Source organism: Bos taurus, chromosome 20 (genome assembly GCF_002263795.3).
Source record: "Bos taurus isolate L1 Dominette 01449 registration number 42190680 breed Hereford chromosome 20, ARS-UCD2.0, whole genome shotgun sequence".
Lineage (NCBI taxonomy): Eukaryota > Metazoa > Chordata > Mammalia > Artiodactyla > Bovidae > Bos > Bos taurus.
In genome coordinates this window covers 4,119,139-4,141,043 of record NC_037347.1, presented here as the reverse complement: position 1 = coordinate 4,141,043, position 21,905 = coordinate 4,119,139, and the positions used below count along the sequence as shown (strand labels likewise).

General features: G+C 49.8%; 1 protein-coding gene across 1 annotated transcript in view; it reads left to right on the top strand.

Moving 5' to 3' along the window:
* The window catches only part of SH3PXD2B (SH3 and PX domains 2B), a 123,376-nt gene that overhangs the window by 82,492 nt on the left and 18,979 nt on the right, over positions 1 to 21,905 (top strand). Inside the window, exons 7-12 of the mRNA XM_024981427.2 lie at positions 4,438 to 4,572; positions 10,248 to 10,352; positions 15,364 to 15,481; positions 18,502 to 18,728; positions 20,326 to 20,375; positions 21,238 to 21,363. Of these exons, the coding sequence (XP_024837195.1) occupies positions 4,438 to 4,572; positions 10,248 to 10,352; positions 15,364 to 15,481; positions 18,502 to 18,728; positions 20,326 to 20,375; positions 21,238 to 21,363 (761 nt within the window). The remainder of the gene's footprint in view (positions 1 to 4,437; positions 4,573 to 10,247; positions 10,353 to 15,363; positions 15,482 to 18,501; positions 18,729 to 20,325; positions 20,376 to 21,237; positions 21,364 to 21,905) is intronic.

Genomic DNA, 21,905 nt, shown 5'->3' with positions numbered 1-21,905 from the left:
TCTTTGCTCCCCTTGCACAAAAATGGAGCATGGGCCTGTGAGCCTTTAGGGAGTGTGGGTACAGCAGTAAGCAAGAAACTGAGTCCCCGGCCTGACGGGAGCTTATGTTCCAGAGTAGAAAACAGACAAGGAGACGAGGAGATATATAGAACCCATGACGGTTTAAAAAAAAAGCATGGTGGCACGAAATAAAAAGGCGTGAAGTAGGGCAGGTGGTCAGGGGACATCTCTGATGAGATGCCACTTGAGCAGGAGCCTGAAGGAAGGGAGGGAGGGAGGAAGCCCTGCAGATATCTAGAGGAAACTTGTCCCTGGCAAGGGAACAGTAAATTCACTGTGCCCTGAGGTGGACATTGCTTTGTGTTATCAAACAGTAGCAAGGAGGCCTGAGCATAGTAACTAAAAATAATTGTGCCTTTAAATTTTTAATTGTGTTTCTTAGTTCACATTCCATAGATAGTCCAGAAGTAATATTGTGTTTCACAATAGGAGTGACCCAGACTCCTGTCTTGCTGCTTTGCCACACGTGGCCAGCATTTTCTGAGGTCATCTCATGGTCCAAGGTGGCTGCTGCAGCACCAGCCATCACTTGCACATTTTAGTGAGCAGTATCAAGTAAAGGGTGAAATACAGTAAGCCCCTCCTGTAATGATCCTTACCAAGCAGTTACATAGAACACTTCTGCTTATATCCTACTGGCTAACAGTTAGTCATGTGACCACTCCCAGTGTGAAGGAGTCTCATTCCAAGTAGCCCTGTGCCAAGCTAAAACTCAGGCAAGTCTATTTATTGCAGAAGAAAGAATGGGGGAGAAGTAGCCATCTGTGCCACCTTGGAGAGAGTGGAGGAGAAGTAACTATCAGCACAGACCAGGGAGGGCTTATAGGCCAGTGGGACTTTTCCTGAGTGAAGTGAAGGCCATTGCCAGGCCTTGAATTTCGAACTGTGATCCACTTTCTTTTTAAGTGTGATTCTTTTAGCTGCTGTGTCCAGAACAGACTGTAGGGGTCAAGGCTGGCAGCAGGAGGCCACTTAGGAGGCTAAGAATAGGTGGTTCCTATTTGAATGCGGAGGAGAAGAGGAGACATCCCAGGCAGAGAAAACAGCTATGCAAAGGCACCTGCATGCTTTCCAGTTTTACAAGTGAGCCAGGAATGAGGTGGCCAAAAAGTATAAGCAGAGAGAAGAGAACAGTGCAGGTCATGGAGGACCTGAGGGCGCAAGGGAGCCACAGCAGGTGCTGAGCAGAGGGTGGCGTGACCAGAGTAGCGGTTCTGAGTAAGCACTCTGCCTGCAGTGTGGAGGACCCACTGGAGGGGCGCGATGGAGAGCAATCACACGGTGCCCCGCCTCTGCACCCCCGGCCCCAAGAAGCCTTTCTCAGACCCTGGTGCAGAGGATGTGGCTTCATGAGGATGTGGGTGAAGCGAGGTGATAGGGTGCTAGCAAGAAGGTCCTCCCACATCAGGCCTGCGGCTCTGGGAGGGTGAGTCCTGACGGCCACCTCTAGGGGCAGCAGAGAACCACCCCCCACACACACACATACACACATGTGCGCAGACACCTCTTGCCCCCTCTAGCCTGCCCAGAAGACCTGGGCTGTCTGAGCACTAACCCGAGCAGCAGTCTCCGCGTGCAGCCTGACTGACGTGGGAGCTTCTCTTCTGTCTCTCTAGTTCTCTGTCTCCAGGGGAGACCCAGGGAAGCATAGTTAAAATGAACCCAGCCCCAAAGGGGTTAAAGCAGAAGAGTAGCTGCATTCCTGGGGCTGCAGACCCCAGGGCAGGCTGTATTCTGGGGTAAACCTGTAGACCCATGGTTTCTATCTATTGCATTCACTAGAGAATGTGTCTCCTGCTCACAATGACCTGAGCCAAGAGCCTCCAGCAAGCCAGCGTCTGCTTTACTCGTTCACAGGAGAGTACCTCCTAGGAGCACAGTGCCGGGGGGTTAAGGAGCCGGTCAGGAGGTCACTGTCCAGAAGGGCAGCAGGGGAGGCCAGGCACCAGCCTGCTCTGCGGCCACTGAAAGGTGTTAGCGCTCAAGTGGCCGGGCTGGTTTGGGCTGTCTGTCTTGCTTGAGGCTGGGAGGAAGTCAGCTCTGCAGACTGACCTAGGTGAGAGGTAACAGAGGAGGAGAGGGCTGGCAGTAGTGAAGACCACCCTGAAGCTACAAAGAAATAAGACTTGGGGGCGGTCGGGGGGAACCCACAGAGGAGGAGAGCAAGACCTCAGACACCCTTCCTTCCTACCATCTTTTCTTTCTCACCTGCTGCCACCACATGGACCTGCTTCAGATCTGGCCTTGTCACCAGCTGGCTGCGGGATCTGAGGCAAGTCACCTGATAGCTGAGCCTGTGTCTTCTTGTCCATAAAAGGAGAGTGGTAATACCCACCTTCGGGGCGGTTGTGTCGAGGTGGTTTATGAAAAGTGGAGCCTGTGGTAGGCGTTCACGTGGGGCCACTTCCCTCCCAATCTTCTGAACCTTCATTCCACATCTTCCATCTCTTTTTTCCCCTCTTTCTCTGCCCTCACGCTTTCTCCACCCAGGGAGTGTGTAGCGAGGTTACCCTGGGGCCCTGCCATTTTGCTTTGTGACCCTCAGCCTGGGAGGGTGAATGGCCAGAGCGTGGTCAGAGAGTCAAAATGCAGTGACCCTTCACCCGGCTACCATGCCCTGCTCTGATTTTCCGCCTCAGAAATGCAGAAAGCATGGTTCTAACAAAGGGCTCTTGTGTTGCTTCTGAATGCCAGAGGCTGGGTGCAGTGGCCTGCTGGTAAATACTTCACAACCAGCCTTCTGATGGAAAGCCCAGCTTTGTAGCATTTGCCAATTTCCATGGTGTAAATACTCCCACTATGGCCAGTTTCAGTAAGGCACCACCCAGCAGAGCTGGGAAGAGATGCACAGACTCAGCTCCGTATGGGTGTATTTGGACACAGAATATAAACGGCTATTTTAGCGGTTTATGGAAACAATATAAGGGAAAATACTTCGAATCAGGACTTTCAGAAAACCAGGCCTGGTGGCAACAAGAACCAGGCTGCCCTCCCACCACATTCAGCTTGCTGCTCTGAAAGTGCTGCCCCCTCTGTTTGGAGTGTCTGATGTCCCTTTACATTACCCATATCCTGTGATAGCTTTTCATTGATTTATCAGATATGTCTTAGTACTTAACCAGGGCTGCACAGCACTGCATCCTGTGGAAACAGCCTCCTTCGGGTCGCCTCTCCCCCACTGCCCCTGCCCTCGTTCAAAGCTACCATCCTGTCTTGTCCTGCAAATCTACAGCCTCCATCTGGTCTGCTGCTTTTTTTCTTGCTAGGCTCTAATCCAGTCTCCGTGTGGCAGCCAGAATTGTCTTTGGAAAGATGTAAATCTTGTCATTCCCTTCTTAAAGCCCTTCAATGGCTTTCTCCTTTAGGGTTTAAAAAAATCCAGACTCCTTGCCTTGGTCCAGCAGACCCTCCCTGCTCTGGCCCATGCCTGCAAAAGTGATCTCAGACAGGAATGCCCTCTCCTTGTTCCTGGACTTCAGCCACCCCATTCCAGTTCCTAGAAGGCTCCCAGCCTGTCCTGTCCGACAGTGCCTGCGTTGCTCTGTCCCCACTTCTTTATGCCTTCTTGTCTCAGAGGTCTTTGCTTTACGTCACCTCCCAGAGGGGTCCGCTGACCGCTCCATTTAATGTAACCTCCTTTTCCCGCTCATTCTTTGTCTGCCATCTTGGTTGTTTCCAGCAATGCATCAATCAAAAACTTGTTGTTGTTCAGTCGCTAAGTCATGTCCAACTCTCCGTGACCCCATGAACTGCAGCACGCCAGGCTTCCCTGTGCTTTGCTGTCTCCTGGAGTTTGCTCAAATTCATGTCCGTTGAGTTGGTGATGCTGTGTAATCATCTCATCCCCTGCCACCTCCTTCTCCTTTTGCCTTCAGTCTTTCCTGGCATTAGAGTCTTTTCCAATGAGTTGGCTCTCTGCATCAAGTGGACAAGTATCAGCTTCAGTATCAGCCCTTTCAATGAATATTTGGGGTTGATTTCCTTTCGGATGGATGGATGGCAACAGATGGATGTTTGGTTGGATGGATGATGAGTGGATGCTTAGTTGAGTGGATGTGATGGATGAATAATGGCAGATCGATAGATAAATAGATATAAATGAATGAACTTTCCCACTAGGCTGTCATCCTATTTGGGGCAAGTACCATATCTTAATGAACTCTGAATCCTCAGTGCCTGCCAAAGGACGGGCACTTGGTAAATTGCAGTGGTTGAGGGAGCAAATGGGTGAAAGAATAAATGGATAAGGTGACCATTGAGACCAGTCCTGCCACAGCTTCTGTCTCTAATTGGAATATCCTCATGACCCACCTGCCCGCTATTCCCGGCTCCTGGTCCTTCACACATGGATTGTGTGATGACAATTTGTACCCCCAGGGGGCGACCTGACCTCAGTGGACCCCATGGTCTTGGAGCAGTATGTGGTGGTGGCAGACTACCAGAAGCAGGAGAGCTCGGAGATCAGCCTCAGCGTGGGGCAAGTGGTGGACATCATCGAGAAGAACGAGTCAGGTAGGAGGCCTGGACTCCCTCCCTTCCACCCTACACTGTCAGCCAGCCCCTGGGACAGGGAACACTGGGGAGTGCAGAAATGGCAGTAGCCAATCCAGGCTGGTCACTTTCCACAGACCCGGTTGATGACTCTCTAGAAATCTGACCTTGTTTGATCACAATGCTTGAGTACTCCACTTGGTCACAGCTCACCAGCATCCTTTGGGTCATATGTTATCAACTGTCCTGAGGTTCACATCTGATGGACATTCCTTCTGGTTTCAAAGCACCTGGAGACAGAGCCCCCCATTGCAGCGGAAATTTGCTCTGTTGGCTTGCCTTTGGCTACCATGGGAGTCCTCATGCAGGTTCTGTCAGCTGTGGGCTCTGGCGGGATGCACACCCTGCTTCAGCCCTCTTGCTGTCACAGGAACCTCTATTCACATACCATCAGACCTGAGAGATGTTGCAGATTCAGTTACAGACCACTGCCATAAAGCAAATCACGTGAATTTTTTTGGTTTCTCCGTGCAAATAAAAGCCCACAATACCGTGGGCTTCCCTGGTAGCTCAACTGGTAATGAATCCACCTGCAATGCAGGAAACCCTGGTTGGATTCCTGGGTTGGGAAGTTCCCCTGGAGAAGGGAAAGGTTACCCACTCCAGTATTCTTGGGCTTCCCTGTTGGCTAAGATGGTAAAGAATCTGCCTGCAATGCAGGAGACCTGGGTTCCATCCCTAGGTTGGAAAGATCCCCTGGAGGAGGGCATGGCAACTCACTCTAGTATTCTTGCCTAGAGAATCCCCATGGACAGAGGAGCATGGTGGGCGACAGTCCATGAGGTCGCAAAGAGTCGGACATGACTGAGCGACTCAGTGCAGCAGCACAGCATATAGTACTGTAATCTGTTAAGTGTGCAATAGCATTGTGTCAAAAAAACAACATATGTACCTTAATTTTAAAAATACTCCCTTGCTGACCATCATCTGAGCCTCCAGTGAGTCATAATTTTTTTGCAGTACTAACATCAAAGATCACCAATCACAGGGTGGTCCAGTGGCTAAGATTCAAAAGTTTGAAATATTGGGAGAATTACCAAAATGTGACACAGAGACAGAAAGTGAGCAAATGCTGTAAGAAAAATGACACTGATAGAGTTGCTTGATGCAGGGTTGCCACAAACCTCCAATTTAAAAAAAAAATAAAACACATTATCTGTGAAATGCAATAAAGAGAAGCACCATAAAACATTTGTCTGGTTACTGGCCGGGACAGAGTGTGATGAGACGCTGAGGCACTTAGCCTGGGTTCCTACCTGAACTCCGCATTTCACAGCCATGCAGGTCGCTTCATCAAAAAGGGTGCTCCAAGGATTAAATGAGGCAGTACATAGAGAGTGCCCAAGCCTGTGTTTGGCACACAGCAAGTGCTCAAAAATATGAATTTCCTTCCCTTTTGTCTTTTTTAGCCAGAATAGGCCATTGGCACCATTGAAGACAGATCAAGGAGCAGGGCATAAGTGGACCCTCTCCAGGAGAAAGAGGCATAAACCCACTGACTTTGTTGTGGCTAAAATGTGACGTGGGCTGGTATTAGTGGGCCAATCTCTGTGATATCCCAGTGACTAGCTGCTGCTGCTAAGTTGCTTCAGTTGTGTCCAACTCAGTGCTACCCCATAGATGGCAGCCCACCAGGCTCCCCCATCCCTGGGATTCTCCAGGCAAGAACACTGGAGTGGGTTGCCATTTCCTTCTCCAATGCATGAAAGTGGAAAGTAAAAATGAAGTCGCTCAGTCGTGTCCGACTCTTCGCGACCCCATCGACTGCAGCCTACCAGGCTCCTCCGTCCATGGGATTTTCCAGGCAAGAGTACTGGAGTGGGGTGCCATCGCCTTCTCCGCAGTGACTAGCTAAGGTCCAACGAAAAGGGGAAAAATCATTTCCAGCAGTCTCTGGATTGTGTTCCCTTTAGTCAGGAGATGAGCATTTAGCCAACCAAAACTCCTTGATTACTCAATATAGCAGTTGTTATTCCTGCTTCACAGCTGAAGACGCTAAGACTCCAAGTGACTCGGTCACTCATCCAGAATCGCGTGACAGGTTGCCGAGCTGGAACTCCTAACCAGTTCCAGCTGGCCCCAAGGCCATGTGACGTTCTAATTCCTGGAAATGAGTATAGTCAGCTCATGGGTGTGACTGGGATGCTCCATGGAGACAGAAGAAGGGAGCACCCCCCCCCCACCCCACTTTGCTTCAGCCCCTTGAGTGATGTTAGGAAGAACATGTTGCTGGGAGGAGAGGAGGAGCAGGGATGGGGTGGAGGACGAGCCTGGTGTGTCCAGAGGGCAGCAGGGGAAAGAGAGCAGATGCTCAAATCTTCAAGTGGTCCACAAAGTCAACAATTATTTTTAATTATGTTTTACTTACACAAGTAATATATGGATATGTTCCTCTTGAAACATTAATGATAAAGTTAAAATGTAATTTTCCCCACCAACTTCTTGCCTGGTCCTCTTTCCAGACAGGTTGCTCTTCTGTCAGTTTGGGGTGAATGCTTCTTGATAATTGTATACACAGGTGTATATAAGTATGTGTATATGCGTGTGTACACGTGTGTGTACATATATGTATATGCACAGTGTACACATTTGTACGTGTGTATGTGCATGCACACCTGCATATGCATGTGTACATGTATAACTATACACACACACATACAGGTCATATTTCATGCATATTTATAGATTTCTTAACCCCAGTGGTGTATCATTCTATGCATTTTGACCTGCAGCTTGCTTTTCCTTTTTTGTTTTTTGTTGTTGTTGTTAAATTTTTTTTATTTTTGGTGATGCCGAGTTCCCCAACCAGGGATCGAGCTTGCACCCCCTGTTGTGGAAGCACAGAGTCTTAACTACTGGTGTATGCTTAGTCGCTCAGTCATAACTGTAGCCTGCCAGGCTCCTCTGTCCATGGGATCCTCCAGGCAAGAATACTGGAGTGAGTTGCCATTTCCTTCACTAGGGGATCTTCCCAACCCAGGAATCGAACCTGGGTCTCCTGCATTGCAGGCATATTGTTTACCGACTGAGCTACGAGGGAAGCCCTCTTAACTACTGGACCCCTGGGGGAGTCCCAACATGCTCTTTCTCAAGTCAACTTTTAGCTCTTATTCCCATAACATCTGCACCCTACTTGGAGAGATGGCATACTAGAAGTCTTCTCTTCCTCTAGTTTGAACAGTGTATCTATGTATACACTGTGACTGTCTCTTTAAGTTAGAAACCCAGAAGGCTGGCATGGCAGTGGGCTTCGCAGGTGGCGCTAGTAAAAAGCCTGCCTGCCAGTGCAGGAGACATAGAAATATGGGTTCGATGACTGGGTCAGGAAGATCCCCTGGAGGCGGAAATGGCAGTCCACTCCAGTATTTTTACCTGGAGAATCCCATGGACAGAAGAGCCTGGTAAGCTATGGTCCAGGAGGTCTCACAGAGTTGGACATGACTGAAACGACTTAGCACGCACATACCCAGAACACTGCAGGACCATAAGATAGGCACATTTTAAATCTTAAGACACAGCAAACAACCTGCTTCCAAACTGTGGCCAAACCCATTTACTCTTCCTCCAGCAATGTGTGAGGCGTTAGTGCCAAGTTAAGAGCGGAGGCTTCGAAGCCAGACAGCCTGGGTGTGAATCTCGGCTCTCCCACTTTCTTTGTGACGTTGGTCAAGTCACTGCCCCTCTCGGAACCCTGCTTCCCCATCTGTAAAATGGGCTCATAATGGAACACATATTGCTATCGTGACAGTTTCTTTATCTGCCACACACATACCTACAAAGATGAGTCCTTAGGAAGACATATATGGCATATTTCCTGATTTTCCACAGGTTTATCAACGCCATTCATTCATATACACACATACATACACACCCACACTGCTCAGCCACCAAAACATGTATTAAGAGGTGCACCCAGTCAAGCAAAGCCGAAGGTGGCTTCTGCTTCAAGGAGCTTGAAAGCCAAGGCCTCCCTGTGAGACCAGGAAGCTAGTTCAGAGACTGCCCCTTGTTGCTCTTCTCCTTTGGGGTCTCCAGAGCCTGGAGGTCTGTAATCCTGCAAAGCAGATCCTGTTTTTCCCATTCATGCTGTGCATGAGCTGTTTGGGCCCTGAGTTGATGCGCTGTGACTGTTGTAGTGAGATACCACAAACTTACAGACTTAACACAGATTTATCATCATATGGTTTGAGGGGTTAGAAGTCCAGAATGGGTCCCACTGGACGAAAAGGCACTGTCAGGGCTATGTTCCCTTCTGCAGGTTCTGGATAAGGTCTGCTGCTTTGCCTTTTCCATTTTCTAGAGACCACCCACATCCCTTGGCTTGTGGTCCTTTCCTCCATCTTATGTCTAGCAGTTGCCCCCTTCTATGCCTTTCTTCCTTACCACATCTCCCTCGAACTGTTCTGCCTCACTTGAGATTACATTGGGCCCATCCAGATATGGAGAAGGCGATGGCACCCCACTCCAGTACTCTTTTGCCTGGAAAATCCCATGGACGGAGGAGCCTGGTGGACTGCAGTCCATGGGATCGCTAAGAGTCGGACACGACTGAGCGACTTCACTTTCACTTTTCACTTTCGTGCATTGGAGAAAGAAATGGCAACCCACTCTAGTGTTCTTGCCTGGAGAATCCCAGAGACCGTGGAGCCTGGTGGGCTGCCATCTATGGGGTCACAGAGTCGGATGTGACTGAAGCGACTTAGCAGCAACAGCAGCATCCAGATAAGCCAGGATCTTCCTGTTTGAGTTCAGCACATTAGCACCCTTAATCCTGTCTGCAACCTTAATTGTAACTGTTTGCCACCCGAGTCATTACTCTGCCTACCACAGGCCCCATGACAGCCCCTTCTCTAAACAGGGAGGGCCTGAGTCTGAGTGAACAGCCTCTCAAACTGTTACATCTGCAGCCAGGTTTACCTTGACATGAACAGAGGCAAAATCAGTGTCTCAGATGACTTACTAGGGCAGTGGTTTCCGTGTCAGAGAGCCCTGGGTACAAGTCTCAGCCCAGCCATAAGCTCTGTGAACTTGGACAGGTCTTGTCTCTTATAGCCTCAGTTTCGTCTGCGCAATAGGGATAATAAACTACAAGTAAAATGGTAAGTGCTTTGCTCACCTTAGTGAAGGTAGCTACTTTCTTCACTCTCGTCCTTTAGAACAACCTTTCTCCACATCCCCACCCCTGACTCCCTTCCCCAGCCCTGTCCCAGGCTCAAGAGCAGGTTTCCCGTTAGCCTGTCTGTAGCAGTTAACAGTCGGTAAACACGGGTGTGCTTAGTCACTTCAGTCCTGTCCAACTGTTTACAACCCTACGGACTGTAGCTCACCAGGCTCAACTGTCCATAGGATTCTCCAGGCAAGAATACTGGAGTGGGTTGCCATGTCCACCCCCAGAGAATCTTCCCAATCCAGGGATCAAACCCACATCTCTTATGTCTCCTGAGTTGTTAGGTTCTTTACCACTAATACCACCTGGGAAGCCCTGCATGGGTATTTGTGTTCTCTAATAAAGTGGTGACTTTTTTAGCCTCACCCTGAGTGTTGACTCCTCTCACGGCTGAGTCTGTTATTATATTCTGACGCACAGGCCTCATACTTGACCCAACTACATTCAGTCTGCACTCTCACTTTCTCAGGTTGGTGGTTCGTCAGCACTGCTGAAGAGCAAGGCTGGGTCCCTGCAACCTGCCTGGAAGGGCAGGACGGTGTGCAAGATGAGTTCTCCCTGCAGCCTGAAGAAGGTAGGAGGGGCCAGGCCCCCGGGCCTGCTGTGCCGCCGGCCGTCACCCGCGGGGGCCTCCTCACCCAGTGCAGTCTCAGCAGCTTCCTGGCTCAGGCTCTGTAGCCTGTGGACAGGAAGCCAGGCCCTGTGGCTGGGACGGGGCAAGCCCGCCCGCTCTTGGTGGCCTTGGGGAGCCAGCCCAGGTGAGCCTGGCCAGAGCTGGGGCCCTGATGCCTCCGTGGGGCCTCAGCGGGCCCGGCTGGATTGCTGTCCACACCCCACTCATCCTCCCTTGAATTATTCTGATGGCCAAGGTGCTGGTGCTGCTTCTGGCTCGTTTACAAAACATCTGAAGCCATCTGTAAAGATCTCTGCTTTGTCTGCTTTCTGTGTCGGCTTAATGGCCCTGCCTGGGTGTCAGGATCAGAACTGACCCTCTCCACTCACTTCTGTTTCCCAGAGAATTTTCCCCACAGGTGTCCTAAAGAGTGGTTCCTGCTGCATCAGAAATCCTAACCCAGCCACCTCCCCTCCCCTCACCCACCAAGAATTCCTAAATCGAGACTATGAACTCACTTTAAATACTAAACAAAGGGGTTCTGGAGTCAGGCCTGAATTTGACTCTCACCACTGAATTTGAATTTGTACCACTAACTGGCTGAGTGATCTTGGACCAGCAACTTAACCTTTCTATGCCTCAGCCACCTCCTCTAAAAATGGAAATGATGGTATCGACATCATGGGATTCTTTTAAGTTAAATGAGATCCCACATGCAAAGCAGTTGGCAAGAACCTAAAATAATAAATAACTAGGAACGGTTTTTACCACCGTTTTATCAGAGCTGTGGCTTACCTAGGGTTGAATATTTGCTGCTTCTAGTTGACTCTTTTTAGAAAGCACAGAGCTTCTTATGTATGTATTTAACATAAGAGAGAGTGAGGAAAAGGGGTTTCTATGCTCAAAGGTTGGCAAAAAAGCACACACGTGGTTTTACATCTAGTTTTATTACAGCCAGCACCAGCAGAGTAAAATGCATTTTGTTTTGCTCTGTGTTTGCAGGGCCACCAGGCTCTAGGGGCGGGGCTAATGAAGAAAAAGTACAAAAACCAACTCAGCTTAAAGATAGTGGTGTGCTGCCTGGAAACTATAGCTCTCTTAGACAGTTAATGATGCCCACCATGGGGCGTGTCTCTGTAAAGGACTGATTATTATCCCCATTTTACAGATGGGAAAACAGTCTCAGAAAGGTAGAAACACTGGCTCGGGATCACACAGCTAGAAGATGGGAGAGGGACCACATTTTCCTAAGGGTCTGTACATTTTTTCCCTCTGCCGTGAGGATTTCTCTTAGGGCCTCTTCATAATCATGCTGGGAATAGCACTGTGTCTCCTGGGTGGCTCTTCACTCAAGTTCAGGGCTAATACTGAGGAATTTGGTCCTTCTGAGACAGCTAGGGCTTGGCAGAGACACAGAATTAATTGCTCCTAAGTGGGAGCATGTGCTTGGTGCTGCCTTTGCCTCAAGACCCTGGAAGTGCTTTCTTCTCACCTCTTCCTTCTGCCCTTCACCTCCACATGCTGCCCGACCAGTCTCTTGGAGGTACTGGTCTCTGCCCCAGCCCGCGGGTCGCCGCCAGACACTGGGGGACTTGTATGCCATCAGCTGGCGTCAAGGTGCCTACCTTGGAGTTTTCCTCCCCATTCGGTGTTCAGAACCGGATCCTGCATCTGCATGCATCCCCCTGCTCCAGGACTGCCTGTGCCTGTTGCATGTGAAAAACGGTGATCTGGTCTGTACCATGTGTGTGTCGGCATGTATGTTTGGGAGGAGGGAGCCTGGGGTGTTTCTCGACCTGGGGCCCTAAAATTTCCCAGGTTAGAAAATGATACCTAGAGGTGTAGGTGCTAAAATTAATGAACAAAATAAAAACCCTTTTCCTAAGGTTGTGTTATGTTGCAGAGACAAAACTATCAAAGCCAACTGTATTTTATATCGAATCAAAAGCAAAATATTTAAAAAATAAAGCAAAAATATAAAAGCAAGAAAAGTTAAATGTAAAAAACAAGTCAAATTTATTGCAAGAAGGATAAAGATCATTTGATTCTAAAATAAAATAAAGTAAAAATAAATGATTCCCAGAGGCCTCTATAATGTTGATCCAGTGATCTGTTCCCTGTATCTGGCACATTTGAGTGACAAGAGTAAAGAAACCCATGTCACACCAGCTTAAGCAAAAGGGAAGCGTGTTGACTCAGGTCGCTGAAAACTCTAGGTAGAGGCAGCTTCAAGCATGGCTGGATTCGGGAGCTTGAAAACATCTGTCGACTGAAGAAAAATGCACAACCTAACAGCTATGAGTTAAGTTTTATTCAGGCACCTTACTGAGGACTGTAGCCTGGGAGACAGTCTCTCAGACAGATCTGAGGCACCGCCCCCAAAGAGGTAAGGGAGGAGCCAGGATATATAGGGGAGTTTTGTCTGAAAAAAACAAAACACGTAGTCTAACATTGAAAGATTACTGCTAATCACAGAAGGCAAACATCTTAAGTTAATGGTTTTCATGCTTTTCTATGAGTGGAAAGATGCAAGAGTCTGGACTCATTGAAATTACTCCTTTGATATGTACCTTATCTATCTTGGGCCAGTACCCAGAGCAAAGAATGCTTCCTGTTTTTATACATCTGAATTACCCTCAGGGTGCACTCTTGGGGGTGGCTGCAGTGGCTGATGGCTTGATGGTGGGCATCATTCTTTGTTTACTGGCTTGGCAGGTAACATTTCCTTTCCACCTGCCCTTGGCACCTGAGACTCACGCTTGCCACCCTCAGCTCCATTCTCTGCCCTGCTGGAACCATTCTCTCATGGTGATGGTAGTTACAGGCACTCTTTGGGGACACCCACCAAAGAACATGCTTCTCCTTCAACACAGTCCCAGGATTTGATTCCAGCTGAGCCAGCTGGGTCATGTGCCATCCCTAAACTAATCACAGTGGCCAGTCACTTTGGACCCTCCCTTTAGGTGCTGGCGAGGGCAGCCTCACCCAAACATGTGGCTGGAGGCCGGCGGTGCCACCAGGGGAAGGGCAGATGGATGGTAAGCAGGTGGTGTCACCACCATGCAGTCCACAAGGTCTCCCACCTTCAGCTTTGTTAGGGATCACTGGACTTTCGATGGAGTCCAGAAAGGCCTCTGGGTGCTAGAGAACCCCCAGGAGTTTGGAGCCCGTAGTAATGACCCTATTTATTCTGGGGCCCAGACAGTGCGCTTCTCACCTAGCCAGACAGAACTTCTCTGCCTCCACGGGGTTGGATTCCCCGCGGCAGCCCTCACAGCCTGCATCGGTGAGTGAGGAGAACCGCTGACTCTGCTGTACACAGGATGTGTGGCGTTTGAGTCAGCTCAGCCCCCGCCGCGCAGGTCAGGGGGCTAGATCAATAAATAAATAAACGCCCTGTGTGTTTTCCGCCTCCCTCTGCACCAGCTGGGCAGGCCACAGGCAGCCCGTGGTGTTTTCCCCGACACACTCACCATCAGCATCAGTGCACAGCTGGCTCGGTGACTCCCTGGGGTCTGGAATGTAACTGAAACAGGAAGGCCCTCTTCCCCTGCTCACTGTCTCCCCTGGGACTCTCATCTGTTATCTGTTTCAGCAGTCACTGCCTGCAGTGCCGGGGGTGGGAGCTGTGCCCTTGCTCTGGGGAGGGCCCCGTCTGAGGACGACAATGAACAGCCTTCCAGCAGGGCCTGCAGGGCAGTGGGAGTGACCCTGCTGGAGGCAATTCTCTTGGCTCTGGGGGTAAGGGAGCCGGGATCCACCGAGACGGGGATGGAAAGCACCCCGGTGACATTAATAAAAACAGAAGCAGGCAATCTTTTCATGATACATATCTCAAACCGTTATGTTGTACACACGAAACGAACACAGTGTTGGGTGTCAATTATATCTCAATTAAAAAATAATTTTTTAATAAAACTTAAGCTTCAGGCTGGAGAAGGCACTGGCGACCCACTCCAGTACTCTTGCCTGGAAACTCCCATGGATGGAGGAGCCTGGTAGGCTGCAGTCCATGGGGTTGCTAAGAGTCAGACACGACCGAGCAACTTCACTTTCACTTCTCACTTTCATGCATTGGAGAAGGCAATGGCAACCCACTCCAGTGTTCTTGCCTGGAGAATCCCAGGGACCTGGGAGCCTGGTGGGCTGCCATCTATGGGGTCACACAGAGTCGGACACGACTGACGTGACTTAGCAGCAAGCTTCAGGCATGGTTGGATCCAGGGACTTGAAAATAAATGAAAAGTGGAAATCAGCTACCAGCTAGGTAATGAAAAATGGCTATCTCCTCCGTGATACTGATTCAACCCCAAACCATATGCTGCCAAGTCCAGCTTGTTCCTGACCCCTCCACCAACAAGGACTGCAGAGGAGCTACCACAAGGGTTTAACACCGGTCCTCTACCCCAGCATGAGCAAGGTGACTCCCACCAGGCCTTCAGGACTTATTCATTTACTAAACCTTGGCTATTTTACTGAATAGTTCCGAAATATTCCCAGTGCTAGAGATAGAGGAATGAACAAGACAGACTCAAATCCTGCCTTTCTGGAACTCTTTATTCTATCTGGGGAAAGAGAGATGAAGCATAATAGATAAATAAATAATCTGGTATGTTAGAAGGTTGTTCCTGTTAAGTAGGGTGAGGGTGCCCTGGGTCTGGGTATTACATAAGGCACGTTCAAGGAAGGTGACCTTGAGGCACAGATTGGAGGAAGGTGAGTGCGATGTGTGATGCTGAGGAATTTCTGAGGACCTGCCCTTTGTCCTGTGTCTTGTTGCTGCTTGACCAGGGTCATCCAGGGCTAAGTGAGGGTCACTGGGGCATGGTGGAGGACTGGGGGAAGGATGGTGCACAGAAGCCTCTGGAAGAAAGCCTTCCCTGCAAGGGCATCTCAGGATCACAGCCTTGGCCATTAACATTCCAAGCTTACAGCATCCTTGACTTACCCCAGCATACCTTTGTCCCCACAGAAGAGAAGTACACAGTCATCTACCCCTACACAGCCCGTGACCAAGATGAAATGAACCTGGAGAGAGGAGCCGTGGTGGAGGTCATCCAGAAAAACCTGGAAGGCTGGTGGAAGATCAGGTACCCTCTGCAGCTGGGTGGGTTTCAGGCCACGTGGACTCCAGCTGCACAGGTGTCTGTAAACGATTGCAGAGGAGATGAGGCTTCAGCCTGAGCCATAGAAGGACACTTCTCTGTGCTATTTGGCGTCCTTCCATACCCATATCCTTCTCTAAAAAGCCATAGTAAGCAAAACTGTCTCTGAACACACTGAACCACAGATAGCAATAACCCCATTGAGCAAGACTGGTCTTCACCTCCAGGTGTGTCTCGTAATGAGTAACTGGAGGCTGAAGCTGCCGTGTGGGAGTGATTTCCTACTCCAGCCCCACTCTGAGAGCAACAGGGTGGGTAACACCACATGGACTGTAGCCCGTCCTAAAGCTCATCATTTGCCGTCATCTCTGCGAGTCTGGTGGAGACCGGCATTTCCAACACTTTGTTACAGTTCTTTCATCTATGTGATGGAATCAAAAGCACATCGGTAGGTAAGGTGGCCAGTTCATCCTGCTGTGCTTGGGACTTTCCTAGTTTTAGTAATAAGTGTCCTGGGAACTCCCTCCTTGGTTACTCTGGTGGGCAGGCGGCAACCTCAGGAGTTTTAGGCAAGAGAGGAAGTCTGGGGGCCCTACCCCCTGGTGTCTGTGCCTTGGTGTGAGGCAAGACACTGGGGCCAGTCACTGGGGCTGAGTGTGTGATGCTTCATTCATTGAGCCAACCTACACCAGAATCTATTCTGGGCCAAGCTGTATTGTGAAAACTGGGACTCAACAGTGAGAAAGACACAGTAGTTTACACCCTCAGGTGTGGAAGACAGACTCGGACACACATACAGGGCAGGGCAGTGAGTGAGTGCAGGAGGAATGCATAGGGGACTTTGGAGCCCAGAAGACAGCTCCTCAGCCTGCAAAGAAGGCTTCTTTAGAGTCAGGACCTCAGAACTGAGGTATGAAGGCTTATTTAGGACAGTGATGGGCTTCCCTGGTGGTTCAGACGGTGAAGAATCTGCCTGCAATGTAGGAGACCCAGATTCGATCCCTGGATGGAGAAGAAGGGAATGCCTACCCACTGCAGTATTCTTGCTGGGAGAATCCCATGGACAGAGGAGCCTGGTGGGCTACAGTCCATGGGGTTGCAAAGAGCTGGACACACTGAGCCACTAACACTTCAGCATACGCTTACAATGACAGTGGCGGCTCACATGTCTTGAGTGTGTTTTATCTTGTGATATAACAAATTATCCCCAAACCGAGTGGCTGTGGAATGCAGGTGGCTTGACTGGGCTCAGGCTCCCTCACGAGGCGGCAGCGGGATGCTGCCGTGGTCATCAGAAGCTTTGAGCGAAGCTGGGAAGTGACGGAGCCAGGATGTGAACCTGTACCTTTCCGACCCCAGAGCCCACTCAGCAGTGCCTCCAGATGATGAACTGTCTCATGGTGATGCCTGCATTGTGTGGCGCCCAGCATTTTCCAGCTGGCACGAGATTTAGTCCTTCTCAAAGGGTGTTTTAAGGTTGATAGACACCAAAATCTGCAGATTTCTGTCTCCTTATAAGTTTGCTTCTAGTTAAAAAGGACCCTTTTTATTGAAACACAGTGCTGTTTAGCACTTAAAGTGATTCTTGATGAGAGATGGGCCTGCTCTGTGCAATCTCCAGTCCATTAGGCTTATTCCCCAAAGGTCTGGGCACCTGTTTTGTGGTTCAGACTAGTGGTCTGCTGGCAAATGTTTCACAGCCAGTCCCAGAAGGAAAAAGTGCTCTTGAGTTGTGGTGTTTGCCAGTTTCCATGGTGTACGTCATCCCTCCGGGTAGATTTCAGGCTTCCACTGTGATTGTGCTAAACGTGGAGCTGGGAAGGGACATGAACAGTTGGTTCTCACGAGCTACCTCCTGCACACCTGTGGTCCCCAATCAGCCCCTCCGGTAATGCTATTCAACCACACTCCATCATGCAGAGAATTAAATGATTGTTACACTTGATCAGTTCCCTTTGGAATTCAGTGAGCTGGGCTCTTAGGGTGTCAGTCATTCTGGAGTTCAGTGACCCTTGGTTACCCTAGAACCAGCCCCCGACCTGCTCCAGTCCCATCTGAACACGTTTTAATCTGCTTGTGACCGGAGCCCCACCCCGCCTATACCAGGCTTTGTACCAGCAGCTGTGGCTGCTGGGAAGAGGCTGCAGAGCAGAGGTGAACAGCACAGACAGGTGCCAGCTGTCTAGGGCTGAACCCACTCCTGCCACCCACCCAACAGATTGGATGGATGAAATGCATCAATGGCTATAAAGTGCTTGAGACAGGACTGACACGGAGTGGTGTGCCTCAGTGGCGGTTCCCATCGCTGTTGTCACTGCAGTGGTGACTGTGGGATGTGTGAGGACTGAGCAGAGCTCCGTGGCCGCTCACTCCTGCCAGTTCTGTCGACAGTTTGTCCACTGTCCCCTTTTTCTTCATTCAGCTCACGGGCAGTGAGGCCCACGCAGAGATGAATCGCTCGTGATCTCCACCCCCAGGACCTCACATTCTAAGTGGGGAAACAAGACCATCACTGCCAAGTGTCACTGTGCATTTTAGATGGGATGCTGTTGTGTGGGCAAGACCACCGGGGCACTGTGGAAGGAGGCTCAGGAAAGCCTTGAGAGGGCACCTTAAGCAGAGCTGGGATGATAGAGAGGAGGATGATAGAGAATGGGCTTTCCAGGCAGAGGGTCTCCCAGAGCAGGAGCTTGGGGCAAGAGGGTGAGAGATAGTGGAGCATTTGCAAGACTGCAGGCTACATGGGGTGGGTGGGATGTGGAGGTTGCTGTGAGAGCCAAGGCCAGGAAGGCAAGGAGAGGCCAGACTGGGGAGGCCTTGAATGCCCAGCTAGGGGCTTAGGCTTCAGCAGGAGGCAGCAAGCAGTGTGCCAGCCTCTGGCCCTGGGCAATGATGGTCCATCGTTCCTACCATCTGGGGCCAGAAGGGAGATTCATTGTAGAAGCTCGGCTTCTTCCCATGGGCCTGGCAGAGCAGGCTGGACGACATCTTTCCCCTCCTCCCAGGTACCAGGGCAAAGAGGGCTGGGCCCCAGCCTCCTACCTGAGGAAGAGCAGCGGGGAACCCTTACCCCCAAAGCTGGCCCCTGGCTCACCCGCCCACGTGGGCGTCCTGGAGCTCGACGGCGTCTCCCGGCAGCAGAACTCGGTGGGCCGGGAGAAGGAGCTGCTTAACAACCAGAGGGATGGCCGGTTGGAGGGCCGCCCTGTGCCCGACGGTGACATCAGGCAGAGTAAGTGGCACCCACCTGGCTCCCAGAGTCACGGCAGGCTCTGTGTCCAGAGCTGCTCACAGGCTGTCGCTATCCCTCACCCTCACAGCAGCCCTGTGGCCCTCCATCCTGTAGATAAGAAAATGGGCTCACAGCCCCAGGTCACTTGTTTCCAGATCATCCCACCAGCAAGTTACAGAACCTGAGTGGAGAAATGTGGCTCTCCTACTCAAGCTGTGGTTTTTCCACTGTCTCATGATAATCACCAGACCTCCTGTTTCTCAAGCCCCTACCGTGTGCCAGGAATGTTATAATCAGTCTTACTAATCCTTCATAACAAACTTTGTAGGACTCACTGCTTTTGTTTTACAGGTTAGGAAGCAGAGACATGAAGTGGTTTGTCCAAAACCACCCAGATAGTGAACAGTGGGACTTAAACCCACAGCCTTCTGACTCAAGGGCCAGTGTTCTGTCTGCAGGGCCTCATTTCTGAGCCTGGGGAAGAAAAAATGGACCCTTGTGTTGGGTTTACTCCAAAGATAGTTCTTTACTTAGCTTGCTTTTCAGAACTCTGTTGTATATATTTTACGACTGAATGTTCCCAGCACACCTGAGAGTAGATTGTCTGGCCACATCCCATTGGCCAGACTTAGAGGATGAGATGGTTGGATGGCATCACTTACTCGATGGACATGAGTTTGAGCAAGCTACAGGAGTTGGTGATGGACAGGGAAGCCTCGTGTGCTGCAGTCCATGGGGTCACAAAGAGTCAGACACCACTGAGCAACCGAACTGAATGAATTGAGTCCCGTGCCATTAGCTAGCTGCCAGGGAGTCTGGGAAATGTCATCTTTATGTAGGCAGTCAAGTGTCTGGCTAAAATTCTGTTGCTATTTATTCTAATAAGAGACAGAGGAAATGGGTATTTAAGAGTTTAGCAGTCTTCCCCACACCCCAACTGACAAACCACCCCTCTGTGTAGACTCAAACTAAATCAGCTCTGGCAGCATGTGGGGTGCCTTCCTCAATAATCTGCCTTTAGCCAGGAGCATTGGCCCACTGCAGAGTCATCCTCTTCCTGACCCAGCGCAGGAGCAGCCCAATTTCAGAGTAAAAACCCCTGAAGTCATCAATCCAGGTTTGTTTGGCTCTGTTTATGCATTATTTAATTTGGGTTTGCTCCAGAGCAAACAAAGACAGGGGCAGTAACATTAATGCGTCCCTGCCACGTGCCAAGAGGCAAGCCTGTACTGCTGACTTTCATCTCCACCAGTACCTCCAGGAGGCAGGCATTATCCCCACTCCTCAGAAGAGGGCTGCATGGTTCAAAGTCACATAACTTGTTGCCTCCCACCTCACATTACACTTGTTGCCTTTCCTGGAAGGCTTTCCGTCGCTCCAGGACTCAGAAGCATCCCATTGCTAATAGAGAGTCCTGGACCCAATCTTCGTGGTCCCGCCCCCATCAGGCTTCTCCCACAGGAAGGGTCACAGCCGCTCCCTGACGCTTGTGCAAAACATGATACCTCATCTCCTGCAGGAGAGGTTGGATCTGTCATGGTGTCCACCTCAGGGATTATGTTCATCGTTTGTGAAACAAGATCTTGTCTCTTTATAGGATCACCCAAGATGAGGCAGAGACCCCCTCCTCGCCGGGATATGACCATAGTAAGTGGACCCTTGCAACTGGGGAGCCAGCCCCCGACCTAAGACTGGACCCCAATACTCTTTCCAAGGATGGGTTCTTTTACACAGCAGCCTTGTGAAGCTAATCCCATTGACAGGTGGAAGAACTCGGGTCCAGGGAGATCGCACAGTTGGCCTATGGCTTTGTGACAGTTAGGCCTGGGTGTGTGCTCTCTGCCTCCTGAGCGCACTCTGCTTTGTCGTAAATGAGTCTTCTCCAATAAGGTGACTTAAGACTGAAACAGAATGAGGGACACATTTCTCTTTTGGTGCCATTCTGGCATTTTACTCTCATATTCCATTTTTAATTCTTAGGTACCTCTTTAAGCAGTACCGTGAAAAATGGGCCTCTCGTTTTTAGTGTCTGCCATCTACGGAGCACCTACTGGGTGCTAGGCAGTGTGCTCATGTTTCACTACGTGAAGTCATCGAATGCTCAGGATGACCCCACCAGGTAGATCCTGTTATTATCCCCATTTTACAGGAGATGGAACTGAGGCTCTCAGGAGGGGATGGGCTTTGCCCAAAGTCACACCAGTGTGTCTGACTTGGAAACCTGTGTTCATTTCACAACCCTCGCTATTTCTTAGGTTCAGAGAGTATTGTCTTGCACCTGATTTTCATGACTGTGGGCAAATGTCCCAGGTTTTTTCTTATCACCCTAAAGCTGAAGGGTTTATCTAGAAGATGATAGTCATTGATCCCCTTTGTTTTGTCCCTTAGAATCCAAATGGGCCCACCAGCACCCCTTTAAGGGTGATTGTGTACCCCTGTCCCTTAGCCCCTCATTCAGCACTGGGGAATGGAGTTATATTGGATTTAACACTGTGTTTAATTGTACCAGCCTCGAGGTCTCAACCTGCCCAAGCCTCCCATCCCACCTCAAGTGGAGGAAGAGTATTACACCATTGCCGAATTCCAGACGACCATCCCTGATGGCATCAGCTTCCAGGCGGGCCTCAAGGTTGAAGTGAGTAGACCTGGTGTTCTTTTGCCTACTTGTGATTCTTTTTCTTTCTCAATTATTTTTTTTTTTGGAGTATAGTTGACTTGCAATGTTGTGTTAATTTCTGTGGTACCAAAAAGTGATTTGGGTTTATTGGGTTGGCCAAAAAGTTTGTTCAGGTTTTTGATAACATCTTACGGAAAAACCTGAACAAACTTTTTAACTAACCCAAAACTTACATATATTTTCTTTTTCATGTTCTTTACCATATGGTTTATCACAGGATATTGAATATAGTTCCCTGTGCTATCCAGTAGAGCCCCGTTGTTTATCCATACTGTATGTGGTACTTTGTATCTGCTGACCCCAAACTCCCAATTCATCCTTCCTTCAACTCGCCCTTCCCCTTAGCAACCACAAGTCGGTTCTCTATGTCTGTGAGTCTATTTCTATTTCATAGATGAGTTTATTTATGTCATATTTTAGATTCCACGCATAAGTGATATCATACCGTATTTGTTTTTCTCTTTCTGACTTACTTCACTTAGTGCAATAATTCTGTGCCA